Here is a 15,588-nt window from a genome sequence, read left to right on the forward strand (position 1 = left end):
GTTTATTTATTATCAACTAACATCTATATTCCCACTGAGCAATATTGCTGGACATACATAGATATTAAAATACACCTTTAATAAAAATTTGTAAGTGTTAGTTCCAAAAGCAACGTAGTTACATGCCACTTCCCATTCGGACTCATATTAGAGTCAGAAAAGTCTCAGAGTTCTGAGTTGTAACCCTCATTATGAGTTTAAAAGAGTCGGAAAAGAGCATATTTCCCTTCTTAGAAGGGCATGTCAATATGAGTCCAAGTTAAGAGTCGTATTAGAGTCTGAAATATGACGCTTTGTTGTATTTGTTCAACTCATATTTCTGATGAAAGAAACTCATTTTAGAGACATCAGTTCTGAGCACTCAGAAAAGTGTGTAAAGGGTTTTTAAAAAGCCCTACCTGTTTTTGATACTGATTTTATAAAATGGGTATTCATGGAAACGTGTAACCGCGTAAACTTCGTAAATAAACCGATTTTCCATACAAAATTAAGTATTTTTACGAGGTTTATACGATTATGAGGCATTTACGCGTTTAGATGAATTGCCCTAATGTTTTTTGCTTTGTGAATTAAGGTACATAGCCTGATCCGCCAACACATAAAAGCCTCGTGGGATGTCACCATGGAAATCACCCCAATAACGCCCTGCTTCGAAATGAACCGCCTCCTCGACATGTCAGACGTCACCTGCACGATTGGAAACCCGACGTTGAGCCGTGCGTATACCACCCTTTCGACGCAGAGAAATACAGAGCGGCGCTTAACCACCTACACACCGATGCAGTCAGGTCGAGTCTTAGTACCAGGAACGACAACATCGTTCTAGGCGGTCGACCACCGCCCATCAACATCGACGAAGCTGAACTGCCAAGAAAGACCAGGTGCACCCTAGCTCTACTCCGTTCTAAACAGCTATTTCTCTCGGCTGAACCCAGGAGTGGCAGACACATGCCCTGCATGGGGGCAAGGTCCACACAACACCCAACACCTCTTCGCATGCGCCTCTAAACCCACAACCCTGACACCAGAAGCACTATGGACTGCGGCGGGTGAGTACTGCTGCTACAACAACAACAACAACAACAACAACACCAACACCAACAACAACAACAACAACAACAACAACAACAACAACAACAACAACAACAACAACAACAACAACAACAACAAACAACAACAACAACATAAGAGGACATATGAAAACGAAGAGTTCTGGGGGTAAATTAAAAGTTACATGCTCAAGAGTGTCTCAATAATGTAGTAATATTTTCCAAAGGGAGTAATAGGAAGAAATCGAATCTGAGAAATTAAGGGAAGCGAAGGCAAAGGAGTAACATACTTCTCCACTAAAGCGCAATAAAACTTTATTATCAGGTGTAAATCGCGGATTAAACTTCGAAAATAAATATGTATGTACATATTTTTAATAAGGAAAGAAGTAGAAACGAATGTTAACTGGAATAATGACACCAAAACAATTGTATTGTGTCTTCGCTTTATGTGCTGAAGCGCCTTGAAGAAGACCATAATCGATAAGCAACAGTGAAAAGATCTGCCATAATTGGAATCAAGAGGACTATGGACCACTTCTACGCTCGTGCTTATCGCAATACCGTTATGTCCGGTAAACTAAGGGTCACGTTCTTTAAGTACACTTTCAGCTATTGGCAGTCTAAAAAGCTTTCGAGTTCATTCTGACACGAAATTGTCACTGCATACCTATGCTGAGTTTGAGTGAAACATTTCCCAACCCCCATCTTATCGTAGGAAGACTGGGCAGGGTGTAGTGCTAGAATCATGGATCTGTGAACACGAAATACAAATTGCTCATCATTCTTTTCTATTAGACGTACCACGTAAACAATACAAAGACAAAATAGGAATTATATTCTGATTTTCGATCATATGGTTGTCAATATCATTGGGCTTCCGCACAAGGGAGTAATAAACCTTATGTAAGGTGTCGTGCGGGAACAGCTTCCTGTAAAATCCTGTAAATTCCTACTATTCGTACTGCTGCTGGAACGCAACTGCTTGGCGTTCTGAATTTTGTAATTTATGGAGTAGGTACCAACTTCTTGTACGTAGAAATATTATCATACACAGATAAACGTGTGGCATGAAAGACAAAAAAATAAAATAAAATTTCCAATAAAACCATTTTTTCGCACATGAAAAACAAAAACAAAGATTGTGCAAAGAAACATTTTGGCTTTCCCTGAGTACTGGCGACATGTTAACAAATAATCTGTAAAAGAATATGTGCAATCATATAACAACAGATAAATATTTAAGCTTTTTTCGAAACTGAGATTTAATTAGGTACATGATAGGTATGTATTCAGTAAATGTGCAAACATGACTCACCTGTGCCATTTGCGGCTTGCGATTAAAGTCCCGTGGATCCATACTATTGGCATCCAAATAAATGACCAGATTACAAAGCAAAACTCCATCGCGTAGCGTCAAGGCAAGTACCCGTATTTCGGAATCTGGCCAATTCGCTTTATGATCGGGTGGTATTATTTTGCAGCGTGTCAGCCAGGCAACACACTCACGCCATAAATCACTGTTTCCACCAGCAATACCACCGCCGGCGGCACCCAAGACGCCACCACTACCACTGCTACTATTTGCCGCCATGGCCATGGTATGAATATTGTGTTGACTACAGATTTAAGTGAATATTTGTTGCTAAATGCTCCTTGAGCAAGCTGCTCTTGCGCTGATTAGCTGATAAATGCGTACACTTTATTCCAAAATTATATTGCTGAGGTTAAAAATATGCTAGGTCTATGTGTACGGATGCGCGCGGGATTTTATATTGAACTATGATGTAGGACAATATAACTATGAACAATAAAAAGATGTAAGTTCTATACAATTTATGGAAACAATTTACATAAATTCTTTTACAGAAAATCGTATTAGTGTCACAATTCTTTATTGCCATATAAGCGCGCCACCATTGACAGACAAGCACATATGCAGTTATTAAACACAAACATAAAACACACACACGAACTTGTATCTGCGGACGCACAAAAAATACACGAGGCTATACATACGTACGCTATGGAATTGCACGGTCTTCTATACGCTTTCAACAAATCATCACATAAACAATTATTGCCTTTTCTCTATAGTAATAACAATATTTGCTCGCGCTCGCACATCGTATATTTGCAAATTTCTTTTAATTAATAATAATTTGTAAGTATGTATGTTGAATGCCCACATTTATCGCCACAGATCTCATTGAATACTTTCGTTTTTTTTTTTTTGGTTAAATGTTCTTGTTCTGCGTAAATATTTCTGCAGCGCTTTGGTATTGTTTCATGGGCGTGCTCTTCTGCTTTTGCCTGGCGTCAGTGGAATTGGAAATAATAAGAAAAAAGACGGCGACGGCTGTTTCCTTCACTACAGCCTATTGGGCATTGGATTTCATTGAGGCTGTTAACAAGGACGGTCACACTTTCAACGCAACAAATTGTTGTTTTCGGAGCACAAAAAATATGTCCCTTGATTATTCACTACACACAGAAACTATTTTCCTTATTCACAAATGAATCAATTACACTCAACCGCTGCTTGCGAATTTTATTTATCCTCTGAACACGAAAAGACTCCAAGCTCCATGAACGAAAGACATGTCCAAGCTCCTTGCGTCCTGTCAGCGCAATCATCGAAGCAGCAATTTGACATTTGGCGGCAGAGATGGAGCTTCGGAGTGTTGCCACACTTGTTGCGCCTATAAGTGAATCAAAGGCACAGGGGAAGAATATGAACCAAAACTACATTTTAAATTATAGCGTCATTTGTACGAAATTAAGTTTGTTAGTTATTATTTGCCAGTGTTTAACTGAAAGCCATTTTAACCGTAATTTTTACGGGTTGGCGGTTGTTGGTAAATACAAAACGCTGGCAAGTTTCGTAGGCTACTTACGAATGTCATGCGATGCAATCATGCGATTGGGGCTTGAAGGGTTGCATTTATTTTGTTTTAGTGTTTCAGAATGTTCAAAAAAAAAGGTATTCAAATATTTTAATGCTACTTTGTATTCAAGTCAAATTGAGGCCCGATATATGATATGGTCGACAAAATTTCTATTGACTGAATTTTTAAACGCTACTTTTCGTTCATGTAAAATTTAGTTCGATATGATGGAAGCAAAATTGTATTCCCAAAAAAAAAAAAAAAAAAAAAAATGATACCGCTGAACTTTCTGTTAAACTTACCCAATATACTGATCAAGTGTGAACAACTTATTAACGAAATAATTCGTATATGGTTGTTATCTTTATTAACCGACTTATAAAAAGGGGGAGGTTATCAGTTCGTCGGAATACTTCTTTTTTTTTATGTATGTTACCGCATAACTTTGGACCACGTCACGTTCGATAATTCTTTTTGCATCGTAAAGGCAGTGTCTCAGAGGTGGTCCCATACTAATCTGAGTAAGATCCGATCAGTGGATCATGAGATATATATATATGTTTTTTTTAAAAGAGTTGAAGTCGGTTTTTTTTGCTAAAAATTATTTGTTTTTCAATGAGTTATCATACAGTGCTGTTCTTTATACATATAAGCTTTTATTTATATATTTATTGTAAGTGCGTGCAACTAATATTTTATTTTGAGTACATTAGAAAAAAATTCCAATTTACTGCTTTCGGATTTGGAAAAAAAATGTATATATATATTTATATTCTGGAATAAAACGTAAAAATAACGATGTATCAGGGAAATAAAATAAACTTCTTAAGCTGATTACAGTTATTTCTGCCACTAAGCGAGCGATTCTTAAGATTATATACATATGGATGTATATACTATTTTTCAGATTTCTGAATTCATTTGCATTTGTTCAAGGTAATTAATTATATGTATGCAGTACACGTCTCTTATGGAACGATCAGACGTAAATACGAATATGTATTAATGAGCATAGTCACAGTATACTTAAAAGATATAGATAATTAAAACATTAAGTAGAGTTAACAATTATTGCTATAGTAGTCCTTTATATACATACATATGATCGGCTATGTACATATAGATAGCATGTATCAAATATTTTATCAAAACGAATGTTTGAAAATTTATCCAATTCCGAAGCTCCTTAATTTGCATTACCATGTAAATGCGAAAGCAGCGATTCAATATCGTCCATTTGGAGTACTTCTGTAGTACCTGCAGAACTCTTTGTGGTTGGTTTCGTTGGCAGCGTGGATTTTGTCGCGGCGGCGGCAGATGTTGTTGGTTTTCTATATTTTAATGATACTTAAAAATAAAAAAAAAACTTGAAGAGTAAAAGGAACACTTACGATAACAGTTTTTGAGATTCTTGTGTGCTGCTAGTAGCTGGTGCAGATATTGGTGTCGATGTTGCAACTGGTTCAATCTCCCTTGTACTGCTACTAGCATTTTTATCAATGTCAGTGCTGCTACCAGGCGTCAGTGTCGACGTTGTTGTGGCTGTTGCCAGAGTTGTTGTCGTGCTATGCACTACCCCCACCATGGCTACATCATCCTGATCACTGCTACAGGTATTTATACGAACCTTACGCTTTTTTGGTATATTTCGTATTTGCTGCGTTGCGGGCGATAAGTGGAATAGCATTAGATCATCGCTTACACGCCAAATATGTTTCTCATCCTCATCGAAAGCGACGACCATTTTGAAGTTTGTAAAATCTCGCCGCGGCAAAGGATTAGGTGGTGGCATATCAGGGCCATCGTAGGTAACCGATATGAAACGCACTGGATCCTCATCGGTGACTGTAACGAGTTCACAACCTTCCAAGGGATCATCCTCAGAAGTTTCGGTTGTAGCAGGTTCCATATTTGTTGTAGATGTTGGAGTCGCTGGACACTCTTCGATAGTTTGCACAGTCTCTCTCGTTTTCGGCGCAGTTGATTTCTGCTGCGCTTCGATGTTTCCTGTTTGGACAGCCCACTTTTGCTTATCAGCGGACTCAGCTTTTTGCAATGATTGGATTTCCGGCTTAGTTAATTTTGCCTTTAGAATATCAGCGGCTCGACTATCGCTTTCTGTGGTCATCCTTTTAGGTTTTGGCATATCTCCCTTTTTAACCGCATCACCTTTTTCTGTGTTTTCTGGTGCGACTGATTTTTCATGTGGCAAATGTTTATTGGGTTTAGTTGGCTTTGCCTTAGGTCCTTCAGTCTGATCCGCAACTTCCTTGGCTTTAGGAACGTCTGTGTTAGTTTTAGCTTGTTCAGCATCCTTGGCAAATTTCATGGATTCCAAAGGTGTTTTGAATGTTTTAGTTGGTTTTCCCGACTGCTTTCCTTCTTCGGCTATATCTGCGCTCTTTTTGTCGTTCTCTGTTTTATCACCGTTTTGGGTATTAACTACAGTCTCCTTAGCAGGCACCTCTTTTTGCGCTGAGCCTGTTTTTGGAACTTCCGCGTCAACTGGTTTTTGGATTGGGACCGTGTCTTCATGCGGCGCGTGTTCGATTGCAAGCCTCGCTGCTTCACATTGCATATTTTGCGTTGCCTTTTGACTTTTCGTTATTCTTGGCCGCCCTGGCGAGATTTTAATTCGCGCTCCTAGCAGTGATTTAGCCGTAGTAGCCCTGGTCTTCATACTTTTGGTTGTTTTAAGTTTTTTTATTGGTTTAGTTGGAACTTCTTCTAGATCGTCTGCATCACAGTCCTTTGGCTTTGCATTCTTGATACCCTTTAAGCGTGGCGAAACACGTATTTTGCTACTCGTAGCTGCAGTTGTTGTTGTTGTTTTAATTTTTATTTTTGGCACCGGACTAATACCAGCACGCATGTCTTCTGAGCTTCCATCGCTATCATCTCTGACCTTCTCTGCCAACTTACGAGGCGACTTCACTTCGTCGATTCGCCCTGCTATTTCAACCGCCTCTCCTGCTGTTGTGCCCTTGAAGCCAAGTGGATTACGTACAATTTTCTTGCGCCCAGCTCCCGAAGAGCGTGTTGACTTCAATACCGGTAATGCTTCAATTCGCAAGCATTGCCGTTGCTTGGCTTTCACCTTCGAAATCAGTGTCTTCAACGGCAAACGGTCAGATTTCTCTGTTAATTCATATGTTGTTGTTATAGATGAGGATGTTGTGGCGCTTGAAAAGAGCGTTGATGTTGCATTATCGTCTAGGGCACTTATCAGCGGTGCTATAGCAGATGTTCGCGTCTTCGGCTCACTCACCCTTGTTTGCTGAGACTTCCTCGCAGACAATTGCAGCGCTGTCAGCACTTCCATGGTACGTTTCTCCTCCTGGACGAGATGTGGCTCCAGCGTTGTTGATGTGGCTGCAGATAATGGAGACTTTGTTGGTTGACTCTTACCTTTCTCTCGCATCGCAGCAATCTTCCTTGTTGCGCTCAACGCTGCAGTAATACCACTTGGCGGTGTCGATGGAACGTTCGATCGTTTTTCCCGCCCCTGATTGGCGTCTCGTTTTAGTTTCTCCATCATACGTTCACGCTTCTGCTGCAGATCTTCCTCTAAGCGATTCTTTTTCTCCGCAGATTTCAGCGGTACAGTAACCTTAATTATGGTCGGTAACACGCGCTCTTGCGCATCTCTAGCTGAGTGTTGTTCTACTTTGCTTGGTGTTAGCCAACTGCGCACCGGATAGCGCACTTCACCATCATTACCCACCAGCTGCGAGTTCTCTTCCTCTGTTACAGCCAACTTCTGCCACTCCTCATCTTCGGTGCTACTAATAGACGAAAGATTATCCAGCGATAAGCGCAGGTTATTGTCTGGCGATTTTTTCTGCTCTTCGGCCTTAGCTGTCGCTTTGTGTAATGCTGCACTCGAATCCGACGACGAGCTTGAGCTGGACGAGGAACTGTTCGATGAGGACGAAGAGGACGAGCTCGAAAATGTGCTAGATGAATTTGACGACTCTTCTTCGGCGCAAATTTCAGGCAATTCAGAGGCGAGCATGTAATGTGGATCGATATTTATAGACGCTGTCGCGCCTTCGCCATCTTCCGTGCCTTCGGCACCAAATGATTTTACACGTTTCAGTACTATCGGTTCAACTCTTAGCTTCTCAGCGGGTATTTCAACGCAAATGGCGTCCTGTTTTTGCTCCATGTGCAGTTCTGTCGTCTCCCTTTGGTCTTCGAATAGTAAATTTTTAACCTCTGCTGCATGGGATTGCTTTTCCTCTTCTTTTTGCTTCTGCTTTTGCGCTGAGTCTTTTAGAAGTTTGTCGAATTTTCGGTCCAAATCATCGGATTCATCAGGTTTATAGTACGAGCCACCGGAGGAGTAATCAGTCGCAGGCGCAACGCTGCGTGGTGTCACATCCCGACTTGAACCGAAAGGTGTGAAACGGATTCCGGGCGTTATTGCGCTCAATTGGGGTGTTTCTAGTTCGCTTTTTGTTAAGGAACCAAAAAGATATGACGTTGAAAGAGGAATATCCCCTAATTTCGATGCAGGTGTGTCTAAAATGGGCACCGGCATGCCAGGCGTCGGCGGTACCTCACCCAATGTTGTAGGCGCCTTAAACGGCGTTTCTAGCAAGCAAGCAATATTGGCTGTGCGGCGATCGCGTTCGTGTTCCAAGCGATTTTCAGTCCTTTGCACAGTTGGTTTGCACTGTTCCGTTCGTTCAGTCCGATTTTGCAGCGTTGGGCTATCAGCAGCATCAGCGGGCGGATGTGTTGCCAATTCATCGGTGTCGCTGGTCGTGCGTTCACTTCTCATTTTCAACAAGGATTCACGTTTATCTTTTTGTGGCGTCGGAATTTTAATATTGAACTCCATGGATCTGTCCTTAACCGTGCGCTTTTTCTCGCGAGTTCTCTTTGATTTAATATCTTTTTCCTTGATTACAGCTTCCTCTACTGGCAGTTGGTCACTTTCATTGCCCTCTTTACTTTCGTCAACTTCCACACTGGCATTCAAACTAATTTTCCTTTCGTGATCTAGCAAAGCAAGCGCTGCCGCCTTTTTTCGCCTACGTTTTGAAACAACGGCCTTTTTTTGCCTCAACTTGCGCTTTTTTGCTGGGGTAGACCTTACTCTACGCGCAGACTTGGGTATTGACGCGTTTTGTTCAGCGTTTAACTGACGCAAACGAGAATCGAGGTCGCTAGTACTAGCATTTCGTAAGCGTAACCATTCTTCCATCATTTTGTCATCATTTAATTTTCTCTGATCGATAGTTTGCTCCTTGCCCTCAGTGACTGATTCTATAGGTTCAATCTTCTCTGTTTGATTTTTGGTTACCAACTTTAGCTCATCCGAGGACTTTGAAAGCCGGCGCTTACAAGCGCGCACTGCCGACCTACGAACCTGCTTGCGCTTTGGTGTGTCCGGGTGATCAGCGATAGTCGATTTCGAAGTAGCAGTTGCCTTAGGTTGAACCGCCAGAGAAACTTCTTTACTTTCTTTGAGGGATAGCTCCGTTTTAATGACGGTCTGGTTGCTGCTCTCCTCTGTTACAAACAAGGGAGGTACGCTGCAGCTATTGCTGCTCTCATTGGCGCTCACATCGATTGTGCCGTCTAGGCGTGGTAATATCTCCACATTTTTTATTATAGGTTTTTCTGGTACAACCGAGAAGTTTTCTGGTACTTCCCCGTCTTCTAAGAGTGCTGTAGTAGAAGCTACAGCATCACGCCTTGTAGAAAGTGGTGTGGCACCAGCTTTCGCAGCTATCCTATTGCCCTCCACCTTCGGAGAAAACGAAAGTGTACGTACATGCGATGTGCGCTTACGAGGCGTTGACAGGCTTTTGTACGCTTTTGAATTAACTATACCACTTGTGGAGGGCGTTTCACCATCCGCGTTTGAACGCACGTTTAACGAGGAGGGCGCTGGCCCATCCATAGTTTTCTTGCAGACAGTGCGGGGCGGTTGTTGTGCGCCTGGCAAGCGTTGCTCTTCTACGGTGATTGCTTTCTGAGCACTTGTCACGATAATAGAATTTGGTGGTAACTGGTCTGCTGATACTATAATGGGTTCCGGCAGAGGGATTTCAATACGAGAGCCATCCATGTTACAGATGTTGTCTGTTTGAAGTTGTTGTGTTACTGCCTCATTATTGACAAGAAATGGGAAATTGGCCAGCAACCCCTCGTCGGTAAGGAATAATGGAATTGTTAATTGACCTGTGTTAGCATCGAAGAAAACCTGTTTCAAATAATAAAAAAAGGTAAAGCACATATTTTCTCATCACCTTTTTCTGGTTAACACGCTTAATACCTGTTCGTCTCCAGTCGCCTCAGCTCCACTACTAGTCAGTTGGGTAATTAACTGATCAGCAGTGGTATTGCCAATACTTTGATCAGCAGAGGATGGCTTCTGTGCGCCGTCATTCGGATTCAAAACTATCAACTTTGATATGGAAAAATTTGGATCGATCAACGAACCAAACGAATTATTTGAGGTTAGCGCGGATAGCACTTGCGATTCTCCGGCACTGGCATCGCCACCACCGCTATGCGAGGTGCTAGCCGCTGCTACGGCAGTACGTATAAGAAGCGGTGTACGTGGAGTCGTAGTCGAAGCTGCAGTCTCGTGCGATATGGCAGCTAAGCAGGGCACATTCAAAGATTGCTGCGGTTGTTGTTGCACAAGAGTAAAAAGCTGTTGTTGTTGTTGTCCTAACAGAGGAGGTACAGTTGGCAAGCCTAGCTGCGATTGTAGTTGATTACTATCGATATGGCATTGTACGCCTGCCGAAACATTGGTCGATTGTACGGACGCTATAAAATATGTGATAATATATGCCGAGTTTCAAATTTATTCAATTCTTACCACCAACGACGTTTTCAATAATTGCATCGAATGCAGGATCTTTCTCGGTAGCCTTTAATATATCCTGGACCATTTGATCTAACATTTCATTTGAATTAATAATTTGCTGCTCCTCCGATAGCGTATCAGTGTTTGTTTGTATATTAGCAGTTGTGCTGTTAATGTTGGACAAAATTGCTTGCCCATCAGGATTTACGGAACTGCTGAGTGCTTGATTGATATTATCCACTAGCTTCATTTGAAAATGCGGGTTATCTAATATAGCTTGAGACAGATCCTGTGGGTGTACAATAAGTTTACATAGGTATAGATACATTTTTAAAAGAAATTATTGTTATTACCGGCACAGATGGTGTTAGAAATTTTCCTTTTACCGATATATTGCGTGGCGTTGACTCCTGGGTAGGCTTTTCCCTAATCGATAGATCTGATTCGTTATCAAGCACTTCTGCATCCTCTTCATCGGCACTCTCGTCTTCAACGCCATCATCAGTCTGCGTTTGTTCATCGCCAGTTGAGGATGCTGACTCCTTTTGAAGGCGTTGCAAATTATGTTTTTGCTTCGCACTAAGGTAGCAAAATGGTTCTAATATGCGGCGTCTTTTCGTCAATTTGTTTTGCAAGGAGACGGGACTTTTACGCTCATCTGACGAGTATATTAAACATGTGCTGAAGATAAATATGTTATTTAAATATAAATTCGAAATTTTTTTGTTTATTAACGCTAACCGCTTCCTTTTTTGTTTATTTTGCTTTTTAGTTGTGTTCTCTTTATCCGATGGCACACTCGTGCTGGCCGCGGAACTACGTTTGACATCGCTTTTTTTAAGTGCACTGCTTTCGCTTTGCTCGGCTTTCAAAAAAGAATCTAAAGCCCGCTCGAGCAGTAAATTAACTTTTTCTGAAAGCTTGCGTTCGAACAATTGAAAACGCAGGCTGCTTGGTAAGGACGACACAAGCCGATCAACTGCAATAATTAAATCCCAATTAGTATTTGATTGCATTATCACATTATACAATTTTGTAAATAGGACTGTACTTACCTGTACATGTAATATTTACATATTCACAAATGATATCCTCCAAATCGGGTCCGAAGGTATGTGGCGTATAGCCTTTTCTATAGGCTGAAAATTCCTGTTTCAGATGCGGTGAAGTTTTGCAAAACAAACGGGAAGTGCGTTCTAAATTTTGTCGCTTCAAATAGCCTATCACATCAAAAGGGAGGGAAAATGAATGTTTGTAATCGCGGAGCCCCCAGGTGCGTATTTGAAAAGTCTTACCTAGCACAAGACGCGCAATGTCCGAGTGCAAGACAACAGCATCCATTTCACTTGATGAGTTTGTTTAATCGTTTTCACACAGAACACATACCTACTCCCAACAAAATATTTTCCTTTTGTTAAATACTTTCTATTTATTTCTGAAATACTTGTTTTTCTTTTATTGTGAGCTGCAAAAACTAATCAAAAAAGATTTTAGCACATTGTAAAAAGCGACGGAGAAAATTTATTTGGTTTTTACGTTGCCAGATAGTTCGATAAAAGTTTTGTTAGGGTTTTATGTACAATCTAAAGTGGCCATCAGAGGAGACTTGTTGCCGTATGTGCCGGAGAGGTATGAAACTGACAGTTGCGTAAAGCCTGCTATACAGTTCAATGAGAGCGTGAGCTTTTTATTTTGAACAATATCTTCGCTATTACCTAACTTTTTACAATAGTGGATACATCAAAAGATAGAGAATTAAAATATCTTTCAGAACTAAAGAATAAAAACTAAGTATACGACGTAGCGTAGTGGTAGGTTGACGCAGACACGATCTAACTTAAGCTGAAATTAGGCAAGAACGTAAACCTACCGATACGTAAACCCGAGTCAGCTGACACGATCTGTCTTAAGGTGTTCTTACACGATATGTATTTGCATCTGTAAATGTGACTTTTTCAATACATATGTAATTGCATGTGTCTGTCAAATTCACAGTATGTCTGTCAAATTGACAATCTTTATTTAACTATTTAAAAATACGTTCTTTGAAAACGAATTAAACTAAACTGTGATGATGTGTGTCAGATAAAAATAGAAACACATCTATTTCATATGTACGTGCATCTGCTTTGTACAGAAACAAATATTCTTTGCCTTTACACGATATGCTGGCATGCGACATGTACACATGCAAATACACATCGTGTAAGAACACCTTTACCAGCCCATAGCGCAGAAATCTGCGGAATTTAGATTTTTCCGCGTCAGCTGATTTCATCCTTCTATAGATGGTTGCCACTTCGTCAGTTTTGCAGATGGTAAAAAAGTCATAAGTTCCTCTTCAAAATACGTTTAAAATATTTGAAATTTACTATTGAAAAAGGTTTTTTGTTGAAAACTAAGTAGTTTAAATGTAGCTACGATCTATTATAAGACGAAAAATTTAAGTTGAATAGGAATTTCATGAAAAGGCATTGATGAGTGGCAACACTGTAGTAAGCAACACTCCAGTAATCGACAAAATTCTGCGTATACAGACTGCGTTTAAAGCTGAAATTAGTCGAGAACGTAAACCTACCAGTACGTAAACCCGAGTCAGCTGACACGATCTCTCTTACGACAGCGCTATGTAAATGAAAACTCAACACCGAAGAATTTTTCTGTAGTTGTACCCCGTAGCGCAGAAATCTGCGGAATTTAGATTTTTTCGTGTCAGGTGATTTCTTCCTTCTATAGATGGTTGCCACTTCGTCAGTTTTGCAGATGGTAAGTAAGTTATAATTTCCTATTCTCTATTGAATAAGATTTTTGTTGAAAACTACTACTTGTTTTTATTTAGCTGTGATCTTTTATAGCACGAAAAATTTTAGTTAAAAAGGTAAGTTTATGAAAAGGCATTAATGAGTGGCAACACTGTAGTAAGCAACACTGAGGGCTCTAGTAATCAACAAAATTCTGCGTATACAGACTGCGGTTAAGTATACGTTCTGCGTTCTTGACTATATTCAGCTTAAGTATAAGTTCTGCGCTCTTGACTAATTTTACCTTTATGGGATTCGCGTGTTAAGACTGCTTTTACACAGTTCAAGTATTGAACTTAATTCTGCTTGCATGTGGAAGAGAGGGGGTGAGAAGAAAAGGGACTAGTACCGTCAAGTGGTTTCAACTTTCTTGCTTTGCTTTTGGCATTTTCGTTGCTTCCAATTTAAAGAACCAAAACTTGAATTCAACAGAATTGAAACGTGTAAAAGCAAATAGAAAACACAAAAGAGAATGAGCAACAATTGCTTTCAAGTACTTGAATCATGTAAATCGGGTGTTACGAAAACATATCACCGCATACCGGCGACGTTGCCGTATCTCTCTCTCTCTCTCTCTCTCTCTCTATCAGTGAATTTATACGATGCTACGTACGTTTGCGCTACGTCGTTGACTGTTTGCGCCTTTATTATACTACGTTTATACGTAGGTGAAGTCATTAAATCATTTAGGTAAAAATTGGCTGCATAAAGCAAATTTCATGAATTCAATTACTCACGAAAATTATCCATAAATTTCGGCATCATTTCATGAGTTCTTGCAATGCTAGTTCGACTACGCCGTGTCTCACAAACAACTGTTTACAAGGGTCAAGACGTTTTTAGATTGAAAAGTATGCAGTAGCATATCCACGATTCAAAACACTAGAGAAATTAGGTGGATATGTTCAAATATAAAATAAATTCAAACAAACAAAGAAATTTAAATGCATTAAAACCTAAAGTACGCTGTCCCACAAGAGCACGTATCTCTCTCAGCCCCTCTTCCAGGATGTTGGACGTCTCTTTCTAAAGGGTATGTGGACAACCCAATCTTTCGGTTGAATCGTTCCACCATGCCATCTGATTGGGGATAAAGAGCCGTTTTTCGAGTTTTCCGGATATCCAGTTTCTGGCACNTCCTTAGTCAGAGTGTAGCTCTATAAGTACTCCGTATCTCGCAAACCAATTGTAGATGAATACCTCCGCTACTGTTTTAGCTTCCTGGTTTGGAATCGGGTATACCACCGCCCATGTGCTAAAGTAGGCCATACAAAGGACGTATTTGTTTCCCAGTAAGCTCATAGGAAATGGGCCTGTTACATCCATAGCATTCCACTCGAATGGTGAAACTGAGTTATACTGCTTCATCTGGCCATAACTTCTAGATTTCGGCCCTTTAGCTGCAATTTACTCCGCGCAGTTCACAATCCACTCTGCGACCAATTGCCGACAGCCAACCCAATAGAACCTTTGCTTGATCACCTCCAGGGTCTTCGTGATTCGCAGGTGCCCTCCATTGGTACTATTTTGGAATTCCTTGAGAACGTCCGAAACTCTTACACTCGGAACTACTATTAAATTGCGGGAGCAATGGCCATTTTCACTTTCCCATACCATATGCAACCAGCCAGATATCAACTTCAAGCTGTTCCGTTGGGCCCAGTATGCCTTTGTTATGGGGCTCTCCGCTACCATTTGCTCATTAGTTGGCCGTCTGCCCATCTCCAGTCTATGTATTAAAAGCTCTAGATCTGGATTATCCTGCTGACACTTTCGTAGCTGTTCTTTCTTCCACTCTATGATGTCTTCTTTGGCCTGAGCTTTCGAACAGTGCTCACATTCCAAGCTACATGGTCGTCGAGACATAGCATCAGCAATTCCGTGGACACTTCTCTTGCGGTGTTCAATAGCGAAGGCGTAACTTTGCAGTCTCTCAATCCATCGACATAGCTGTCCTTCTGGATTCTTGAACTGTAGTAGCCGTTCGAACTCAGAAACATTGCCCATAGAGGTACTTG

The 15,588-nt window shown here is 40.8% G+C and overlaps 2 protein-coding genes across 2 annotated transcripts in view; both read right to left on the reverse strand.

Annotated features, from left to right (window-relative positions):
• Vav (Vav guanine nucleotide exchange factor) overlaps positions 1–3,631 on the reverse strand; it is a 64,022-nt gene extending 60,391 nt beyond the window's left edge. Inside the window, exon 1 of the mRNA XM_017616761.1 lies at positions 2,368–3,631. Coding sequence (XP_017472250.1) covers positions 2,368–2,649 — 282 coding nt within the window. The 5' untranslated portion in view covers positions 2,650–3,631. The remainder of the gene's footprint in view (positions 1–2,367) is intronic.
• A 1,058-nt stretch (positions 3,632–4,689) lies between these two features.
• Positions 4,690–12,304, reverse strand: LOC108363398 (serine-rich adhesin for platelets-like). Its single transcript, XM_017616757.1, has 8 exons — positions 12,065–12,304; positions 11,825–11,989; positions 11,511–11,748; positions 11,123–11,450; positions 10,782–11,058; positions 10,227–10,729; positions 5,329–10,154; positions 4,690–5,268 (listed from the first exon to the last, which is right to left on the reverse strand). Exons 1-8 carry the CDS (start codon positions 12,108–12,110, stop codon positions 5,124–5,126), a joined length of 6,528 nt encoding a protein of 2,175 aa, XP_017472246.1. The 5' UTR covers positions 12,111–12,304; the 3' UTR covers positions 4,690–5,123.
• Between the last annotated feature and the right edge of the window lie 3,284 nt (positions 12,305–15,588).

This window comes from Rhagoletis zephyria, unplaced genomic scaffold, assembly GCF_001687245.7.
Source record: "Rhagoletis zephyria isolate East Lansing unplaced genomic scaffold, Rhagoletis_zephyria_1.1 Rzeph_scaffold_01267, whole genome shotgun sequence".
NCBI classification, from domain to species: domain Eukaryota; kingdom Metazoa; phylum Arthropoda; class Insecta; order Diptera; family Tephritidae; genus Rhagoletis; species Rhagoletis zephyria.

Excerpts from the sequence above, each read along its gene's own strand:
- LOC108363398 (XM_017616757.1), bottom strand. The coding sequence starts at position 12,110 with ATGGATGCTGTTGTCTTGCACTCGGACATTGCGCGTCTTGTGCTAG. Across the intron at positions 11,059-11,122 it reads TTCTAACACCATCTGTGCCG|GATCTGTCTCAAGCTATATT; the intron begins GTAATAACAATA and ends GTACACCCACAG. Across the intron at positions 10,730-10,781 it reads TATTGAAAACGTCGTTGGTG|CGTCCGTACAATCGACCAAT; the intron begins GTAAGAATTGAA and ends CATATTTTATAG.